At 58.4% G+C, this 19,211-nt stretch overlaps 2 protein-coding genes across 3 annotated transcripts in view; one reads left to right on the plus strand and one right to left on the minus strand.

Annotated features, from left to right (window-relative positions):
- The window catches only part of CACNA1S (calcium voltage-gated channel subunit alpha1 S), a 62,782-nt gene that overhangs the window by 37,146 nt on the left and 6,425 nt on the right, over positions 1 to 19,211 (minus strand). For both annotated transcript variants that reach the window (XM_059943174.1, XM_059943167.1), the window contains exons 3-9: positions 10,402 to 10,541; positions 8,164 to 8,306; positions 7,874 to 8,026; positions 5,408 to 5,613; positions 4,018 to 4,121; positions 2,206 to 2,351; positions 1,701 to 1,782 (exon numbers count right to left, since the gene is read on the minus strand). In XM_059943174.1, coding sequence (XP_059799157.1) covers positions 1,701 to 1,782; positions 2,206 to 2,351; positions 4,018 to 4,121; positions 5,408 to 5,613; positions 7,874 to 8,026; positions 8,164 to 8,306; positions 10,402 to 10,541 — 974 coding nt within the window. The remainder of the gene's footprint in view (positions 1 to 1,700; positions 1,783 to 2,205; positions 2,352 to 4,017; positions 4,122 to 5,407; positions 5,614 to 7,873; positions 8,027 to 8,163; positions 8,307 to 10,401; positions 10,542 to 19,211) is intronic.
- Positions 12,317 to 14,573, plus strand: LOC132354342 (uncharacterized). The gene is made up of 3 exons (XM_059906255.1): positions 12,317 to 12,671; positions 13,255 to 13,450; positions 13,879 to 14,573. Exons 1-3 carry the CDS (start codon positions 12,321 to 12,323, stop codon positions 14,241 to 14,243), a joined length of 912 nt encoding a protein of 303 aa, XP_059762238.1. The 5' UTR covers positions 12,317 to 12,320; the 3' UTR covers positions 14,244 to 14,573.

Genomic DNA, 19,211 nt, shown 5'->3' on the forward strand with positions numbered 1-19,211 from the left:
TCCCTCCTCCAGCCACGTGAGAGGGCCAAGGACGTGAGCTGCAGAGACAGATTGCAAATCTTGCCTCTTACAGCAAATGTCTTCACCTTTCAAAGGAGAATAGTGATGATGCCGACCTCGGAGGGAATTAGAGACAATGCCCGGTGCAGAGAAGGGCTCCATGCGTCTCCACCTTAATTAAAGCAACACTGGCATGCCCCGTTTTGCCCGTCATAAAGGCAATTCTTTAACAAATTGGTCATATCTGGTGTAGGGGAGGGTGCGCAGAAAGGCACCTCCACTGTCAGATCGATCTTTGTGCAGCATTTGCCAAGGTTAGAACCTGCACGCCCTTTGACCCAGCAAGCCTGTTTCTAGGGATCTGCCCAGAAGAAACGTTCACCCTTGTGCACAACGGTTCCCTGTGGCACCGTGTGTATTGCCCCAAACTGGGCAGATTACATAAACAGACTACAACATATGCACACTGTGGAATATTTTACATTCAAAGATACATCAAAAGACGGTGTGTGAGCTATCACACCTTGCAAAGATGTGGAGGGACCTTAAATGCACGTCACTAAGTAAAAAAAGACGATCTGAGAAGACCACACACTGTGTGAGTCCAATTAAACGACGTTCTGGGAAAGGCAAGACTGTGGAGACAGGAAGATCAGTGGTTGGTTGCCAGGGGTGGGAGGTGGGGTGTGAACAGGCAGAAACAGAGGATTTTTAGGGCAGCGAAAATACTCTATATGATACTATAACGGTGGGTACGCGTAATTATACGTTTGCCCAAACCCACAGAACGTCCAACACCAAGAGTGCGCCCCAACGTAAACGATGCACGTGGGGTGACGATACAGGTTCATCAGTTGTAACAAATGGACCATCTGCTGGGGATGTTGATGGTGGGGGGCGCTCGGCGTGGCTGGGGGAGGGGCAGGTGGGCAATCTCGGCACCTTCGGCTCAATTTTGCCGTGAATCTGAAACTGCTCTGAAAAAAGAAAGTCTTAGAAAAAAAAAAAAAAAGGTTTGTGTCTGTATAAAGTTGCCCTCAATAGAAAATTCTAAATTTAAAATGTCAGTTACTAGTTTATGTGTGGATTGTATTCATTTATCCAACGAGCCCTCCTGTGTGCTGGGCACTGTGTTTGGTTCTGAGGTGACAGTGGTTAATATGAGAAACCTGATCGTGTAATAAGTGAAAACAAAACCAAAAAAAACTGGGGTGTGTGTGTGCGTGCGCGTGTGCGTGTAAGAGAAATGCAAGCGAACAAGAGGCTTCAGAGGGATACAAATCTAACTGTTACCATGGTTACCCCTTTGAAGGGCAGAGAAGGCCTTCATCTTTTCTTTGATGTATTTCTCTATTGTTGGATCTTTCAAAACCACAGTCGTGTATGAATTTGGAAAAGGAAGCAGCCAGTCAGACAAAACACACGGTCCTCTCCAGCTTCCTGTCTCCAGCCCCCTGCCCGCAATGCTCATGGGGCTCACAGGCTAACTCCCCGTTCTGGAGCAGAGCTTTCCAGGACTAATTACCCCACCGGCTCCCAGTTTCTTCCTTACGTGGTGAGTAAATAGGTCATCTGCCCAGTGCCCTCCAACTGCGCTAAGGGAAAGCGACCCAAAAGCCACCTAGGGAGGTGACCGGGGTCTAACTACATGTCTCAGGGAGCTGCGGGCTGGGAGGACCCGCAGCTGGGCAGATACTCACATAAACTGGATGACTTTGTTCAAGCCTGCGATTTCGTACAGGCTCTCTGTGTCCGAGCCACCTTCATCCAAAGCCAGCTTCCCTGGGGACAGACAGGTACAGTTGGCCAGGCTTCCGGGCCCCTCTGGGCTGGACACACCTGGAAAGGGCCCGCTGACTGGGGACACCTGTGACAGCGACCCCGGGTGGACCCGGACCCCTCCCTATGCGCTTTCCTGAGCCCTAGAGAGCCCGCATCGGCGGGGAGGGCGGGTCACCAAGGGGCAGTGCAGCACTTTGGTACTTTGTGCTCCGGGAGGGCCCAGGGCACACCAGGCCGCCTCCATCTCAAGGTGTCAGGCTAGCCCTCTAGGGGCCGGGTTTTCTTATCTGCAAAGTGGTGATGCCGTTCCTGCCCGATGGGCCCCCTGGGGCTGCAGCGGGGTAGGGTGTGGAGGTGCCCCTGTGGGAGCTGACCGCGAGGGCAGCTCTGGGGGGCCTGCCGACCTCGGCCCGTGGCTCCAACCTTCTCTCAAGTCGTCCACATCCATGACCTCGCCCTGCGTGATCCAGCTCAGGTAGCCCCGGAGGTCCTCGTCCAGCTGCTGCTTCTCCCGCAGCTTCTGGAAGGTTCCCCTGGACTTGGCCTTCTCCCGCTCCTTGGTGAATTCCCTGCAGTGGAGCAGGGGCGGGGGAGGAAGAACGCAGTGGGAAGGATGGAGCTTCCTGGGGCGAGGGAGCCCGTTCTGCGGCTGGATGTGCCCCCCCCCGGCCCGGTGTTGCCTGGGGTCCGGGGCCCTTTAGGGAAGCTGAGGGGCGGCCCTTTCCCCCCCTCACCAGCCCCGCCCTCCAGGGCCCCCCCCTCATTCCTTCTTCTCCTCCCATCTCATTTCTCCCGCCTTGTCTTGGGTGGCCTTGGACATACGGGTTAATGACATGACTGTCCATTGCCCTAACAGAACTGCCATGGACCCTCCGATTTTCCGTGCTGCCCTGACCCTTTAGGCTGCCTGAGGAATTTAGCTCTGCTTACAGACTTAAGGCCCTGGGGGACCTGCTCCTGGGCAGCACTGGAAGGAAAGGACCCGAGGGTCAGCGAGGGCTCAGAGCAGCAGAGGGAGCCCTCGGCCCCAAGCAGGGTGAAGAGAGGAATCCAGCCCCGTCCTCACTGGGCTCTGAGGGGTGGCCTGGGGGCAGCAGGGTCGGCTCACACCGCCTGCACCCTCAGCTCTGCCCAGGGCAGGGTCCAGGAGGGGCTCTTGACCGTTTTGTGCCCTGGCCCCTTTGGGGGTCCCGTGAACCTATGGGTCGCTCCTCAGAACAACGCTGTAAAATGCTCCAAATGAAACCATAGCTTGACAAAGGAACCGATGTGTTAAAACATAGCTGTTGAACTATAAAGTGGTGATAAAGTAATATATATGCTTCTTTACTGAATCATTAACTAGCAAGATCAGCCGCAGTCTAATAACTGTCATAATTTTGAAGTAGTAATATTTGCAACACCTGTGATATGACAAGGGATTCCTGCTGGGACAAGTCGTGGGCAGAGCTGGTACCACTTCATGAAAGGAAGCGCTGCATCTCAGTTAGACTCGAAAAAATAAAGGCAAGTTCTTCCTATTTTAGTCCATGGATCCCCTGAATTCTATGTCCAGAGTGCCTGGAGGGAAGCTCCTGCGGCGGGTGATGGCAAGGCACAACGGGGCTGATGGCCACTTCCGAGCTGCCCACCGTAGCTGGGTGGAGCCGTCACAGAGAAATAACGACCGTGAGTACTTAGCACTTCTGATGTGCTGGCCTCCATTCTAAGTACTTTATAGGTATTAACTCATTTAATCCTCCCAACAGCCCTGTGAAACAGGCACTGAAATTATTCGTATGTGACAGATGTGGCTCATGAGGCACAGAGAGGTTAGGTAATTAGTCAAAGGTCACACAGCCACCAAGCAGTAGTGCAAGGGTTTAAACTTGGGACTCTTGCTCCAGAGTTTGTGTGCTTAGCCCGAAGGCCATGCTCAGTGCCGAGTATTCAGCCCAAGTACCTCCAGGGAGAGGAGGCTGGGGTCTCAGGGGCTTCACGTGGACAGAAGGAAGCGAGGATGGGAGAGGGCTTGAGGAGAAGGGAGAAAGGTGAAGACTGGAGGGGCTCCTGCCTGCATTTGTTCTCTTCCTGGCTAAGAGGGAGCATGCTCCTGGCTAAAGGGGACCCAGGGATGAGCGGGGGTTCTAAGTCACATCTCCCTGCCCACTTCCTCCCCTCCTCTCCCTCCCCCTCCTTTCCCCGCCTCCCCCCCTTCTTCCTCCCCTCTCTCCCAGCTGTCTTTGAGCCCCTTACCCGCTCAGGACGCCCAGCACCAAGTTGAGGATGAAGAAGGAGCCCAGCAGGATCAGGGTGACAAAGTAGATCCAGGGCCACTCGTTCCCAATGGCATCGTTGACCTGGTCCAGATGCAGGTGTGAGCCCCATCCCCGACGTGAGGGCTTAGGCCCCCTTGTCAAGCTGGCCCACGCACCGCACCCGACCCCGGGGGCAAGGAGAGAGGCCATCTGGGTCCAGAGAGGGAGCCTCTTCTAGCCTGAGGGCCTGGGACTGGGCCTTGCTGATGGCTGCCTGGCCGGTGGGACTGACCCCTGCTTCCCTCCAGCCCCCGGGCTCCCTGCCTGACCCTGTCATGCCGGCCACCTCCAGTCGGCCTCTTTACAATCGAGATTTCTCACAGTGGAAGAAGCACTAAAAAGCCTTGGCCCGCGCCTGGCCGGCTCCTTCAGGAAGCACGTCTGTGACCCTGGATGAGGCGCCAGCATCTCTGAGCATCGTTCCATCTGCCCCCTGAGCTGATGTGTGAGCTCCCTCCTCACAGGCTGCTCACGGGCGAAACAACACGCGTGACCGTCCTTTGAAACGTTTAATAATCGGCTCCCATAATCCGAGTGTACGAGAGCTACTCACACTAATCCTTTATACTTGCAAAGCATTTGATGGGTTTACAATCATCCCCCATAGGCAGTGTCACCCCGCGGCTGAGCTCCGGGGTTGGAGCCGGATGGTTAGAGGTCAATTCTTGGCCGTGTCGCTCACTAGTCCAACAGTGGCCAAGTTACCGAACGTCTCTGAGCCTCGGTTTCCTTATCCGGAAAATGGGATCAATGCCTCCCATTGTTGGAGGATCAAAAAGGAAATGCGACCTAACTCTCGTAACACCAAACAAGTAACCTTCTCCAACAAGAGAACTTCTACAGCACTATGTGCCCGCACTGTGGTAATTCAGTTAATGCCCCACTAACCGTCATAACTACCCTATGATGGAGCTAGTATTTTCATTTTATAGACGAGGAACCTGATATCCAATCACATTTTTATGGGAAAGCAATCTTGCCCAGCAGCAAGAAGAGAGACTCAAAGGGCCCTTCCTTCCTCAGGAAATCTGACATTCCAGGCCATCAGGAGCAAGTCACTCACAGCCAGGCTTAGGGACAAGTTAGGAGATGAGACCAGAACCCGCCGAGCTCCTGGTCTCCACCCCTCCCCTGCTCTTGGGGCTGTGGACACAGGTGGTACCTCGGCCTCCCCCAAGGATGCTAGGACACACACCTGAGGCCCAGAAGGGCTCCCCGGGGAGGGGCGAGGAGAAGCAGCAGACCCTCAGCCTGGGACTGGCAGGCCCCACCCGCTCCCGGCGAGCCTGTGTTGGGGAGACAGCCGGCGGGCTCGGGCCCAGACCCACCCAGTAGAGGACGTCGGTCCAGCCCTCCATGGTGATGCACTGGTACACGGTGAGCATGGAGAAGCCGAAGTTGTCGAAGTGGGTGATGCCGTGGTTGGGGCCTGGCCAGCCGCCCCGGCACTCGCTGCCGTTGATGGTGCAGGGGCGCCCTGAACCCGTCCGGGCACAGGGCGACGGCTTCTCGTTCTCCACCGTGGCCACGATGTCTGTGGGCGGGCGAGGGTGGTAAGCACCGGCGAAGGGGCAGCAAGGGGGCAGCCAGGTGCGGGTCTCAACATCAGGTTAAAGTCGGGGAGGCGGCCTTGCTGGGAGAGCGTGGTGCAGACCATGGGGAGCTGGGCCGAGGGCACGGATACGGATATGGATACGGCTACAAGGATACGGACAGGGATACAGGCGTCTGCAGGCAGGAGCTCAGGCCCAGGGCCTCAGCGGAGGCGCGGCTTCTAGGGACTACACCTGATGAAGCAGATGTGACGTATCGTTTGCACCCACAGAGCTTTGTAAAAGGAGGCAGCAGCCCGGCAGGGGCGGAGGTGTGGGCCGGGCCTCACGCTCCTGCTTGAGAGCTCTGTCTGGGATACAGAAGTGGGGACGCGCCCCGATGCTGGGATGCGCTGGACAGACATGCAGACTGGGGGTGGGTCTGCTCTTAGGGGGCGTCCCCAGCAGGCCTTAGCGTCCAGGGAGCCCCTGAATGGTGCTCTTATTGTCTCTAAAGCCTGCAATTTGGATGACATCTGGGTCCCCTTTTGCCCTGGGTAGGTTTGGTCTCCTTTTGTGTTCAGAGAGGTCAGATCGTGAGAGATCGAGTGGCCTTCCTTAACCATGTTACCAGGGGGCTCAATCCTCAGGAGATGGGACAGGGGGGCACAGATGGTCCTGAGCTTGGCGTGTGGTCCCCAGCCCCACGAAGCTGGGTAGCCCCCATCCCAGAGGGGCTTGGTAGCGCTACTGGTCAGCACTGGTCAAGAACTCGTGTGAACACCAGGCGAGACCCTCGAATTTCGTTTGAAGATTGTGCTAGAAAGCCCCCTCCTCTCTGTCCTGGTAATGCCTATGAGAGGATGGAGATTTTTATGGGGGCAGGAGGAGGCTGAGACGGGGCCGATTAGGAACAGGACCAGCGAAAACGCTGTGAGAGCTGTCGTTGGAGCTGGGTTGCCTGTCCCCTTGGGGGAGCGCAGGGAAGTGGGGAGGGTCCCCCGAGACTCTGCAGGTCTCCGCCGCCGAGTTAGAGGCTCGTCCTAACAGAGGTCACCACTGTCTTGTGCCGGGTCCTGTCCCCACATCCCCAGTGTCAGCGGCACTCGGCCCAGGGAGGCTGAGGACCAGCAAACTGCTGCCACCTGAGAGCAGGGACCCAGGAGTGTGGTCCATCCTTTCATAAAAATGCCCAGACTCTATGTGCCCCCTCGTTTCACATTCTTTGAACAGATGTAGGGGCGGAGTTTTCCAGATCCCACGTGACATGTGATGTCGCAACAGACCGAATGCCGCGATGGGAGAACTCGGCCGACATCCACTAAGCCAGGTCAGTAAAGAGTTCTAGAGAACATGTAAAACGGTACCACTCTTCTCGCCAAACATTTTTGGTTTGGTTTGGGAAAATAAAGTTATTTTTCAATAATTTTTTTCAACTTTGAAAAAAGTACATTATTTACGTTAGTATGTAAGTGGTCTATTACTGTTCTTTTTAAAATGAATTAATAAATGAATACTATGACATTTTCCTCAGTTTTCATTCCTAACACCGTACACATCAACAGACAAAATCTATATAAAGAAAAACTCTCTGGGACCCTCAATAATTTTGAAGAGTGCAAAGGGGTCCTTTTTTTCTTTTTTAATTAAATATTTTTTTTTTGGCCACACAGCACGCAGGATCTAAGTTCCCTGACCAGGGATTGAACCCACGCCCTCGGCAGTAAAAACGTGGGGTCTTAACCACTGGACCACCAGGGAAATCCCCCAAAGGGGTCCTGAGAGCAAGCAGTTTGAGAGATGCTGGCTTAGAAGGTGTAGCTCAAGATCATCCAGGCCCCAAGGTAGCTTATCTCTGACCATGGGCCATTTGGCCTTCCGGTGCTTTCTGAGTCCCATTCAGACCCCACCCTGGGGGCCCTGGACTAAAGCTAAGACTCCAGCTACAAGGCAAGTACAGACAGAAATTCGGGCTGATCTTAAGCCTACATCTCAATCCACAAGCGGCCAGAAAGCCTAAGGACACCAGCCTTATCTGGGGCAGGGGTGCTTCAGAGCAAGAACCTGACCGCTCACTCCCCTTGCCCCCTGACCCCAGCAGAGCTGTTTCCCCCCCAATCTCCCTTGTCCAGGAGAAACCCATCCCCAAGGTCAGCGGGTGGCGGAAGCAACGACCTAGTCCTGGGGCTTCTCCACGGCTGGGTGAATCCCCCTCCCGAGATGTCCCCAGACCTTCCCGACAGCCCGGCCCGGGAGGCTCACCCGTCCCGATGAAGTAGCAGGTCTTGTGCATCTTGCCCTTGAACAGCTCCAGCCCGATGATGGCGTAGATGGTGACCATGAAGAGCACAAGCAGGGCGATGTGGAACAGGGGCAACATGGCCTTGAAGATGGAGTTGAGGACCACCTGCAGGCCTGCGGGGTGTGAGGGCAGGGGGAGAAGGAGGACTTAGCCCCCCTCTTGGTCTCCTGGCCCTCCCTCGGAGCCTCTGGGACACCAAGGCAGGAGGGGGCCCAGAGCTGGGGCGAGGGGGAGGGGCTGTGCCACCCACTGGGCACCCCGGACACCAGCCGGAGCGGTCTGAGCACGCGGAAGGCCCTCAGAGCCTTGACGTCCAAGCCCGCGCCTTTGCTGCTCATGGGGGCCGTGTTGCTCTGGATGATGTTGACCTGCTCCAGAATCACGGTGAAGACCCTGAGGAGGACAAGAGGGAGAGAAGACGGCCCCGCGGTCAGCTAAGCCTCTGCCCCAGGGGGCAGGGGCCCTGTGTCCCATCCATGCTCAAGGTACCAGTGGAAAGACTGGGGGGAGGCGGGAAGGTACAGTTCATCAGCCGCTAGCTCTGGTCTGGTGACGCCCGTCTCGGGGATTTTAGAAAAAATCCTGAGACCATGTTCAGGCTCAGTAAGAAGAGTGTTGGGTCCATTTGTGATGGCCCCTCTGGGTCCTGAAGGGGGCTGAGATGCTGGTGCCACGGGCAGCTACGGTCAGGCCTGGGGGCCGAGCACACCCCGTGGTGGGTGGAGGGTTCCAGCAGCCCTACACTCGCGGTTGGAGGAAGGGGGAACGCGGAGGAGAGAGTCCGGAGCTGGTTCTCCCTCGGGCTCTCCTTCCCTGCATTTCTGCCAAAGCCCCTTTATGGTCCTTCCTGCTCTCAATTTACTCAGATTGCCATTATCCTTTGAGGTCTATCTAAGGTCCTTCTTTTTTTTTTTTTCAGGTCCTTCTTTATGAATCCTTCTGTTGACATCTGGGCCCCCCCTGGGCTGCACCGTGTGTGAAACAATGGTGCGCTGTGTGGCCTTGTTCTGCACAGACTCGTGGCCTCCAACCAGGCAGTCCGTCAAGGGCAGAGGCTGATTCACAGAGTTCTCTTTTCCCTGTTGTGCCTAAAGCAGCACTGGGCAATTAGTAGATAAGCAACATAATTTTTATTGAGTGGAAGGGCAGCCTAGTGGTTAAGAGAGCAGCCTCTGGAGCAAGAGTGCCTTGGTTTAAATCCTGGCACTGCCACTGGCTGGCTGTGTGACTTTGGGTGGTTTGCCTGCCTTCTCTGTGCCTCACCTTCCTTAAATGGAGAAAATAAGAGGATTGTTGGGAGAATCAAATGAGATGGTACATGTAAAGCACATAGTAAGTGTATGATAAACGCTGCTGTTATAATTAGGGCATGGCTACCAAATCTTATGTTATGGGCTCAACCATGTTCCCCCCACTCCAAGTTCATATGTTGAAGCCCTAACTTGTGGGGCCTCAGAATGTGGCAGTATTTGGAAATAGGACCTTTAAAGCGGTGATTCAGTGAAAACGAGGCTGTTCAGGCGGGCCCTAATTCAATCGGACTGGTGTCTTTGGAAGAAGAGGGAACTTGGGCACACACCAAGGGTGCGTGTGGATGGAGGAAAGACCACGTGGGGACACAGCGAGAAGGCGGCCGTCAGCAAGCCAAGGAGGGAGGCCTCAGGAGAATCCAGACCTGGCCACACCTTGATCTTGGACTTCCAGCCTCCGGAACAGTCAGAAAATACATTTTTGTGGTCTCAGCCCCCCAGTCTGTGGCATCTTGTTATGGCAGCCCAAGCAGGCTCATACAGGTTATTAAACGTCTGTTCTCATGGACCCAAATAACAGGTGCTCAACACAGGTCCATGGAATAAACGAATAGATGATAATAAAGTGTGAGAAATTTATGAATGTCCAGAAACTGCTGGGCATTGGAGCCACTCACACGTTTCCAATTTTGTGTGAAGAGAATAAGGAGGGAATTCCCTGGTGGCGCAGTGGTTAAGAATCCACCTGCCAATGCAGGGGACACGGGTTCGAGTCCTGGTCCGGGAAGATCCCACGTGCCGCGGAGCACCTGAGCTCATGTGCCACAACTACTGAGCCTGCGCTCTAGAGCCCGCGAGCCACAACTGCTGAGCCCGTGTGCCACAACTACTGAAGCCCGCGCACCTAGAGCCCATGCTCCGCAACAAGAGAAGCCACCGCAATGAGAAGCCCGCGCACCGCAACGAAGAGTAGCCCCCGCTCGCCGCAACTAGAGAAAGCCCGCGTGCAGCAACGAAGACCCAACGCAGCCAAAAATAAATAAAATAAATAAATAAATTTATTAAATAAATAAAAGAGAGAGAGAGAGAATGAGGAGACTGGCGGTGACTGGCTGGGGAGCGTGTGACCCGTGGGCGCCCCTGCTGCCCCCGGCCCACACCCCTGCACTGCTGCACCTGCCTCCGGGCCCTCGGGCAGCCCGCTGAGCTCAACCCCACCCCACCCAGGCCTCACTCACCCCAGGAAGACGATGACGAAGTCCAGCACGTTCCAGCCGCTGCGCAGGTAGGCGTCCTGGTGGAACAGGAAGCCGTAGGCGATGATCTTCATGGCGGCCTCGATGGAGAAGATGATGAGGAAGAAGTACTCCAGCTTCTCCTGTGGGGCGAGGCAGTCACACCACGGCTCCCCTACCTCCGCACTCTGCCCCTGCCGCTCTGCGGCCTGATCCACACGCGTCCCCCGCCGCCAGCTCCCTCCCTCCCCAGGGGGCCGCACAAGGCAATGCCGGCTGCCTCTGCCATTTTGTGTTCTTAGCTGATCCCTAGCTGAAAATGCCACATATATTTCCATCTGGTTCATTTCCTATCTTACTCACTACAGTATAAACTTCATGAGGTGTGGGGATTTGTGCTTATTTTTTTTTTTAATGACTTCACCTCTCAGGCCTAGAACTGGACGAATAAATGAACGGTCAGGGCAGCCCCCAGAGTGAAGGCCCCCAGCTGGCTTCTGTTTGGGCGGCTTTCTCCTCCCTCATCCTGAGGACTCACACACAGTAGGAGGCGGGGGGCGTTCCTCGGGACTCCAGCTGGGCCTCCCTGGCTGGTCAGGGTCTTACCTCTCATGCACTTTTCTGTAACCCCCCGGCCCACCCCAGCTGCCCACACCCTCTGCGGCCTCTGCAGGCAGCCACTTAAAGGGCACGAGCACCATCACGCCGGGTGGGTGTCGGGGGTCACTGTGCCTGGACGAGGCCCCACAGGTCGGAGGCCAAGGGTTTCGGCTTAGTGCCCCCTGCAGAAGGCCTTGCCGACTCCTCCAGGCCCTCCCCTGTAGGCCGGCTCTCTCAGCCCCCCTTCCTGGCCCGGTCACCCTTCCCTGTCCTCTGGGCCCAGGAGAGAGCTATTTCTGAAGAAGCAGGTCACTCTGTCAGAGCTCCAGGCTGACACCGCTGTCCTTGCAGCCATCCCAGCCAGGCTGGCGGCTTCTGAGAGCTCTGCACACGCGCCCTCACCAGCAACCCCCCTCCCCAAGCCCGCCCCGCCCCGGACCGGGCTGCAGCCCTGCGGGACCACAGGAGCGCGTAGAGAGAACTGGACCACCGTCCTCTGGACCTCACAACCCAAGCCCGTGTCACCGTCAGTCACCCACACCCACCCCAGAAAGCCCGCCACCACCGGGCCAGCACACTACAGAGCCATCGCTGTATTGGGGCCACCCCGCTAGTGACCTGGGAGAGAATTTACTTTAACTTCCGAGTGGGTAGATGTGGAAAGCAAGGGAAGAGGTCGCCAACGGCTCATTGCTATGGATCTGGTGCCAGAACCCTCCCAACTTGGTATTCAGAGCATTTTCCTGAAAGCAAGATCTCCCTTTGTATGTTGAGGGGGAAACTGAGGCGTATATGGGCTAAGCCTGCTTTCCTTAACCTGGACCCTAATTCCTTCCACCAACTTGTAATTCCAAAGCTTTCTCCTTCCTCCAGAAAACGGTAAGGTAGGGTTAGAATGCAAAGCGGCACCGTTCCATTCAAGGGCCTGTGTAGGGCCGCCGGTGGGAATTGGGGCAATCGCTACGCGGAGAGGCCCTGCCGAGGGTGTCCGGGCGGCCCCTGCGAGGGGGTGGGTGCAGCATGGCCACGGCAGGGCTGGGCGGGCGGGGGTCCATTCCCCCGCAGGCAGGCTGCCCGGGAGGCAGACACAGCATTAGGAGAGAGGCAGGAGGAGTAGAGTGAAGCTGAGTCAGTGTTTAAATGCCCACGTGGCTGCCACCCCAAGGGCAAGGCAGAAATGGGCTTGAGGGGAGGGGAAGCAGGGCCCAAAATAGTTGCCGTGCTCACAGGCCGGGCGGCCGGCCATGCACCCGGGAGGGCTGCCCGCACCTGCCCCTGCCTGTCCTGCTGCCACCTGGCTCCCAGTGAGCTTGTCGAGGGCCATGGGGTCCCTCAGGCTCCGCGGCCCGACCCTGGAGCGCCTGGAATTACAGCACTCTGCGTGGGAGCCCTGCGTGCGCACACCCCATCCCCCCGCGCTAGGAGAGGCAGGGGGACGTGTTCCTCCCTGTGTCACAGAAACTGTGCCATCGATGTCACACTGGGCCCCTCCGGCCTGGGCCCTTTCCCTGGATGCCGTGGGCGGCGCTGGCTGTCTGTCCAAGATCCACGTCATCAGCCTTTCCAACCCCCCACCCTCCCATCCCCGCTTCCTGAGGCGCCCCCCTCCAGCGGGCAGAGAGAAGCAGGGGGTCCCTGGCATAGGGGTTCTCTCAGCAGCTCTGTTTCTTCGGGTGAGTTCCTAAGCCTCCGCGAACCTCAGTTTCCTCGTCTGTACAACAGAGATGGCGATTGCTCCCTGCCGGAACCAGCAGAGGACAGGAGACCGTCGTGTGGGAGCGTCCGCCTCGCCGGGCCCCTCCCGACGCTCGGGGGGGTGACAGCCTTTCCGCACCGCGTGCGCTGGTTCTCGCGGACCTGTGGTCCGTGGTCTTGTCTGGGGTCCGTCCGGCCCACCTCTAAGCCGACCAAACACTCCCTGCCCCAGAGCCCGCTCTTCCGAGGGGTCTCTGTCTTGGCCAATGGCACTGAGTTGCCCAGTGGGGACACCCGGGGTCTTTCCGGACCCCTCCCGTTGCTCTGCCCTGGGTACCTCCACCCACCCAGCCCAGGCCTTTCTGCTCCCTAACATTTGCTGGATCCGCCTGCACTCTGCACCGGCTGGCCTGTCCCCCAAACTTGTACAGCCTGTGTCCCCACGCCTCCCTGGCCTGCACGACCCCTTGACAGCCCCTGTGTGACGTCCAGGCCCCAGCTCTCCCGCTGCCCCGGTCCCGGCGCCCCTGCTCACAGCGGGCCCTCTGCCTGTGTCCCCAGGTCCGTCACCCAGCAGACCTCTCATCTGCCCAGACCCCTCTGAGCCCCCAGGGCGAGCTCCTCCTGTGTGTTCCGCAGTCCCCGTACCGTTGTGCGGCTCTCCACCACCCTCCGCCAAACTGCAGCCCCCCGAGACCACGAGCGGGGGCCCCAAGGGCGGCGGTCCCCCTGGTTTCTCTGCCACAGGACAGAAGAGGTGACGTTCCCCCATTGGCAATGGGAGCTGGGTGGGGGCCAGGGGCACCCGTGGGCAGCTTCCCTGAGTCTCTGTTGGTGGTGGCTAAGGGGAGGCTTGCGGCGGGACTCCCCCAGCCCTCCAGGCAATTCTGATGCTCACCCTGGGCACGGCTCCCCTCCCACCCCCGAAGATCTCTGGGGCTCAGGGCTTTCGCCCTTGCTGTTCCCTCTGCCTGGAAGGTCCTTCCCAGATAGCCCCACGGCTGCTGTCTTCTTTCTTTAGGACCCCAACTCCAAAGTTGCCACTGAGGCCCTCCGGACCCCTCCTCCCCTCCCCCAGCTGTCTTCTTCCCCTGCCTGGGGTCTTTGTCAGCAGCTGTCACTGTTTGCCATGCTCTGTTTCTCTCTTTCCTTTGACTGTCCCCACCCCCCCCGACCTGAATGTAGAGTCCAGAGTCTTTGCTGTGTCACCTGCGTCTAGAACCACGCCGGCCACGTGGGTGCCTGATGTGTCAGTGTCCCTGGCGCTGGTCCACTGTCATCACCCTGGGATGAGAGACGTAGAGGCTCTGAGAAGCAGCACTTGGGAACCAGAGCGACGTGCCACAACCTCCAAGCACGTGGGTGAATCACAGACCAACGTGGGCTGTGAGTCCCACACGGCACAGACTGTGACATGGTCCCGCGTGGGAGGACAGCTAGTCAGCCCACAGCAACTTAACAGCAATTTAACAGCAACAAACTGGTCTTGCCTCACAGATTGTCTGCGGAGCTCTGCTCTGGGGTACACAGTACTGCCTGGCACACAGTAGGTGCTCCAGAAATGTTTGTTGAACGAATACACAACGGAAAATTTAACCTCTGCCGCCACATACCTCAAAAGCAGGTGTGGGGGCTTCTCTGGTGGCACAGTGGTTGAGAATCTGCCTGCCAATGCAGGGGACACGGGTTCAATCCCTGGTCTGGGAAGATCCCACGTGCCGCGGAGCAACTAGGCCTGTGAGCCACAATTACTGAGCCTGCGCGTCTGGAGCCTGTGCTCCGCAACAAGAGAGGCCGCGATAATGAGAGGCCCGCGCACCGCGATGAAGAGTGGCCCCCACTTGCTGCAACTAGAGAAAGCCCTCGCACAGAAACGAAGACCCAACACAGTCATAAATAAATAAATAAATTAATTAATTAAAAAAAAAAAAAAAAAAAAAGCAGATGTGGCCTCGCCATCTCTATTCCTGAGAAGGGACGCTAGACCCCAGGCTCCGGCTCCAGAGCAGGGAAGACACGCCTGCCCCGGCCCCCCTGGCCCCCGGACCTCGAGGGAGGACCATAAGCCTGTCTGTCTCTGAGGCGAGGGCTCCGATACCAGCTCCCTAGAAGGAAGGACCTTAATTACCAAACGTCCCTCCACAGACAGGCCTCTCGCTGGGCCCCTGGGGCCACGCTTGGCCGGAGGTGGGCCTGGTACGTGACCCCGACCCACAGGCCTTGCACCTGCTTCTGCGGGCGCTGGAGCCAGACCCTCCCAAAGTCCTGGGCTGAAAGCAGCGGGACTCAGGCTGCATCCCCCGCTCTCACTGCCTCTATTTTCGGGCTGCGTCCTCCCTCTCCGAGGGTCAGCTACCCTGGCCCGACTGCTCACCCGCCCTGGCAGGCCCCGGGCTCTGTGGGGAGGGGGTGGGAGTGGGCTGGGCTCCCTCCAGGGGGCCTGCGCGGCCTCAGTCTCCCTGTCTGACTGCAGAGGGGCCGCACTCCTGCCCCAGGCACTGGGGCTTGCCCGACCACTGGCCTGGGCCCCAGCCCCCCAGCCCCCCGGCAGCCCCTTGGAGGGCTCTGGGATCTGCAGGGTCCACAGAAAGACCCTAACGGGCTGGTCGGGCAGGGCTGCAGAGTCGCCACAGGCAGCTGTAGTCACAGGTCCTGGGAAGGCGGCCGACCCATCCCAGGGCTGAGGCTCCTTCCTTAGGGTCAAGGCACTGGGACCTGTTAGGACACAAATCTTACTGGGGGGGGGGGGGGACGGGGGTGGCATTCCACTCTATTTGTTAACTCTTTAAGGCACGTCTGCTTCAATGAGCCAAAGTGGATTTGGCTGAGGGATGGGGAGCTGGTGCTTGTAGGGGGGTGGCCCGTGGTGGTCCTCACAGCCAGCGCTCGGAGCAGGCTGGCGCACAGTGCTGCCACGAGATGCTTTTACAAGTCAGTGACTGTTTCCCTCCTGGAGTCATCCCCTGTCTCGCCCCTTAAGCAGATGCTGGGCCCTCTGCCTCGGGAGAGGTTTGGAGGCAGGTCCCGGCTGGTGGTTTCCTGAGGCCCAACCCTGGTGTGGGAGGCATGGTGGAGGCATCTCCCCAGCAAAACAGAGACCCACCCCAGGGTTTAGAGGTTCAAGGGTAGATCAACCTTGGGCCTGCTTCCTAATAGCACCCTGAAGATGTGGCTGGGTCTGGGAGAGGGCCCTGAGGACCCCCGGGAAAGCAGGGTCCAGGCTTGCCAAGGACTCCTGCTTCCTGAACTTCCTGAACATGGAGACAGCGGACAGTGGCCTGGGGAACCACATGGCCAGAACAACATGGCCTCAGCCAGGCTGGACGAGGCCCTACAGCCCTGCTTCTTGGTGCTGCCTGAGACCCGGGGCTGGGGCAGCAGGATGACCAGAGAACAACCCTGACTGAAGTTCTCTCCATCCCAGAGGGATGTGGGCTTAGGACCCAAACAAAGTTGGTTTCTAGGAATAAAGATGGTACTTCTTGGGCACCCCAGTGGTGGGTTGAGCTTCACTCCTACTCTGCTGCTTTTCCTACGTGCAGCTGAGGGATGTGGGGCTTGGAGGGGAGTGGGGCTCCAGTCCACCTGCCCCGACTCGGCCAAAAGCGTCTCGGGGAAGCCGGCCTGGCATCCTGTGACCGCGCCACCCACAAGTGTCCCAGGCCCTGGCATCTGTCTCCATGACCACCTCAGCCTCCAAGTCTGGAAAATGACCTGTTGGAGTGAGGGAAGTGGCTATATTTATCCCGATGAGCTCTCACCCAAACGGATGGGGTCTGAGTGGGCTTCTCCACCACCCTGCCTTCCCCTTCTCTTCCCGCAAGGGGAACCAGCTCCCACGGGTCCGGGCGGGTCAGGCGTGTGGGGCAGTCCAGACAAGGGAGCCAGCGGAGCTGAGGGTCACAGAGGAGGGGCCTCTTCGCCTGGGGTGGGGTGGTGGTGGCGGAGGAGGGAAAGCGGGGAGCCCACCTGGGAGAGGGCGGGAGATGGTACTGTCTTGGGTAATCGTGGTGACAACAGCTCTGGGTCACTAAGCTTGTGTGCCAGGCCCTGTCCTAGCCACACACACACACAGTTCATCCTCACAGGGACCCTGAAGGGGGGCACTCTTACTCCCATTTAACAGATGAGGAAACTGAACCACAGAGAGGTTAGGTAATTTCTCCAGGATCGCTTCTGAGTGGCAGGGCCATAATGTGAATCCAGAGTCCGTGGCCTCAACCACGCTGTGCTGGGAGGGGGAGAAGGGGCACCCAGGGACCCCTGGAGGGGCTCATCGGATCCTGTTCCTCGCCCCCCAGGCCTGGGCTCAGAGGGCCTTGGCCGTGGGCTAGGAGCACTGTGAGGGCAGAGAGGGGACAGCGCGGCCGCCTACCCAGCCACCCCGTGTGCCTGCCAGACACTCGTCACCATGACGGTCCTGGGAGGGCAGTCCCCTGCTCGCCCAGGCACGGAGGAGGGTGCTGGGGCTCACGGCCTGGAGAAAGCTGCCACCAAAGTCAGCCAGAGGCGCTGTGGCTGATTGAAGGCCCGTGCTTTGCCAGGGCTCCCTGAGACCGACCGGCTTGGGCCAAGCGCTCAGGGCGTCTCTGAAGGCTTTGTTCGTCCACCATCTCAGTGCCTACGCGGTGCCTGGGGTGAGGGGTGCGGGTGAGGGTGGGGGACTCTGAGTCCCCTGGGTGGGAGAGGGCAGGCTCCGAGTGGGGCCTGAAAGCCAAGCTTTCCTGTCATTTTGCCAGAAGCTTGTCCGGTGGCCCCGGATCGGACGCCTGTGCCCTGCAAGTCCAGGGTCTCTGACGGGCCAGGCCAGAACTGGGGTCCTTCCGAGGGGAGGTGGAGTGGGCTGTGGCCTCAGCAGGCACATTCCGGACCCTAAAAAAAGACAGCGCCCTGGATGCCAGAGGCTTAGCCGGCAGCAACCGGAGCCCCAGGAATGTGCAGGGGCCGCGGTCTGAGGGCAGGCAGGCTTGGGAGGGAGGGAGGCCCCGGAGGGGAGAAAGGCCCATCCAGTCCCGCCGGCCTCCCCGCGCCTGCAGCACCAAGGCTAGCTTGACCCGTGTTACCAAAAACCATTTAGAGCTCGGAAATCAGGCACCGTGTCCTTGTTGGAACCTTTGCTAACAGGTCTGGCCAAGGAGTCTTTCGTTGTCTAGGGCGGGTTTCTCAGCCTCTGCACTCCCCGTATTTGGGGTGGGCAGCTCTTTGTTGGCAGGAGCGGGGTTGTCCTGTGAGTTGCGGGGGGCGGGGGGGGGGGGAGGTGTAGCAGCACCCTAACCTCTGACCTCTAGAGGCTAGCGGCGCTCAGGACACAGGCCCCTCCCCAAGTTCCAGGCTCCGCCAAACGCCCCTCCCCTGCCCCGCCCTGAAAACCACTGACCTGGGGGCCGTACCTTTGTTTGAGTCTCAGGATTCTGCCCAGTAGAGACACAAATGGTTTCTGCCTGATAGAAACCGCCATCCCATGGACACACTTTCATAGCCCTGTAACCAGCTCAGCGTCCCACCCGGCAATCCTAGCCTATCACCTTTTCTCCGATAGCATAGATTCCTGTTTCTCAAATTCTCTTTGAGCCAACTCTACCCTCCTCCTTGTTCTCTTACGCGTTGAATTAACCTCTGACATGCGTTCCTTCTATATTTTAATCAGTTTTTACTTTTAGTTTGTGGGCGAAGTGATAGATAGATCATTTCTAGCCTGTCCCAAGAACTGGTAACTCTGGTCACTGCTGTTGTTTTTCCACGTGGGTCCCCTCAGGCTGGCCCAGGCTGGAATGGAGACCCTCCCAAAGGTTTCCTTTAATTAATTCAGTCAGGGGGTCCCCCAGGAGCAGGGCTCCTGCAGGCCTCAGGGAGCAGGTAGCCCTTCGAGGGGCAGAACCGGACTTTCAGGGTCCTGGTCTGGGCTGGGGGCCAGCGCCCTGGGCGCTGGTCTCAGCCTTCACCTCCCTGCCCTTCGCTGGCCCCGGGGCAGCTCAGGGTCTATTCCATCCTCCTGCTTCCCTGACACATGGTGCCGCTTTGTGACCGGTGTCCCCAGCCTCCACTCGGCTGGGAGAACCCCGGGACAGCTGTGTTAGCCGCTGGCCCTGCAGGCCTAAAGCAGCCTGCTGTCTGGGGCAGGTAGGGGTGGGGCTGGATCTCAGCATCTGTCCTGGCCTGGACGGGCGGCACCTCCACAGTCAGGAGAAAGTGGGGTCGCACGCAGGGAGGGCCCGGGACCTGCTGTCCTGGGACCCGGCCCCCCCAGGCCACTCCCCAGGGAAGCAGAGACCACTCTCCTCCTGTGTCCCCTTCTGATGTCCAGGGAGCCACACCCAATGCCCCACCGAGGGTACAGGTCTGCCCGCGGAGTCCACTGGGCATGCCCTGTGCCTCCGTTTATTCATCTGTAAAAGTGAGAAATATAATAGTGCTGCCTTGGGGGGCCGTGGTGGGCATTCAGGGGGATAATGCACTGAGAGCATCAGAGCAGCGCCTGGCATGGGGCAGGTGCCCGACAGCTGAGGATGAAGATGATG

This window comes from Balaenoptera ricei, chromosome 1 (genome assembly GCF_028023285.1).
Source record: "Balaenoptera ricei isolate mBalRic1 chromosome 1, mBalRic1.hap2, whole genome shotgun sequence".
Classification (NCBI taxonomy): domain Eukaryota; kingdom Metazoa; phylum Chordata; class Mammalia; order Artiodactyla; family Balaenopteridae; genus Balaenoptera; species Balaenoptera ricei.

Coding starts and splice junctions, on each gene's coding strand:
- LOC132354342 (XM_059906255.1), top strand. CDS start 12,321: ATGGGGTCCCTCAGGCTCCGCGGCCCGACCCTGGAGCGCCTGGAATTA. Junction 12,672..13,254: donor CAGCAGCTCTGTTTCTTCGG/GTGAGTTCCTAA, acceptor CTGTGTCCCCAG/GTCCGTCACCCAGCAGACCT. Junction 13,451..13,878: donor TCTGCCACAGGACAGAAGAG/GTGACGTTCCCC, acceptor ACCTGAATGTAG/AGTCCAGAGTCTTTGCTGTG.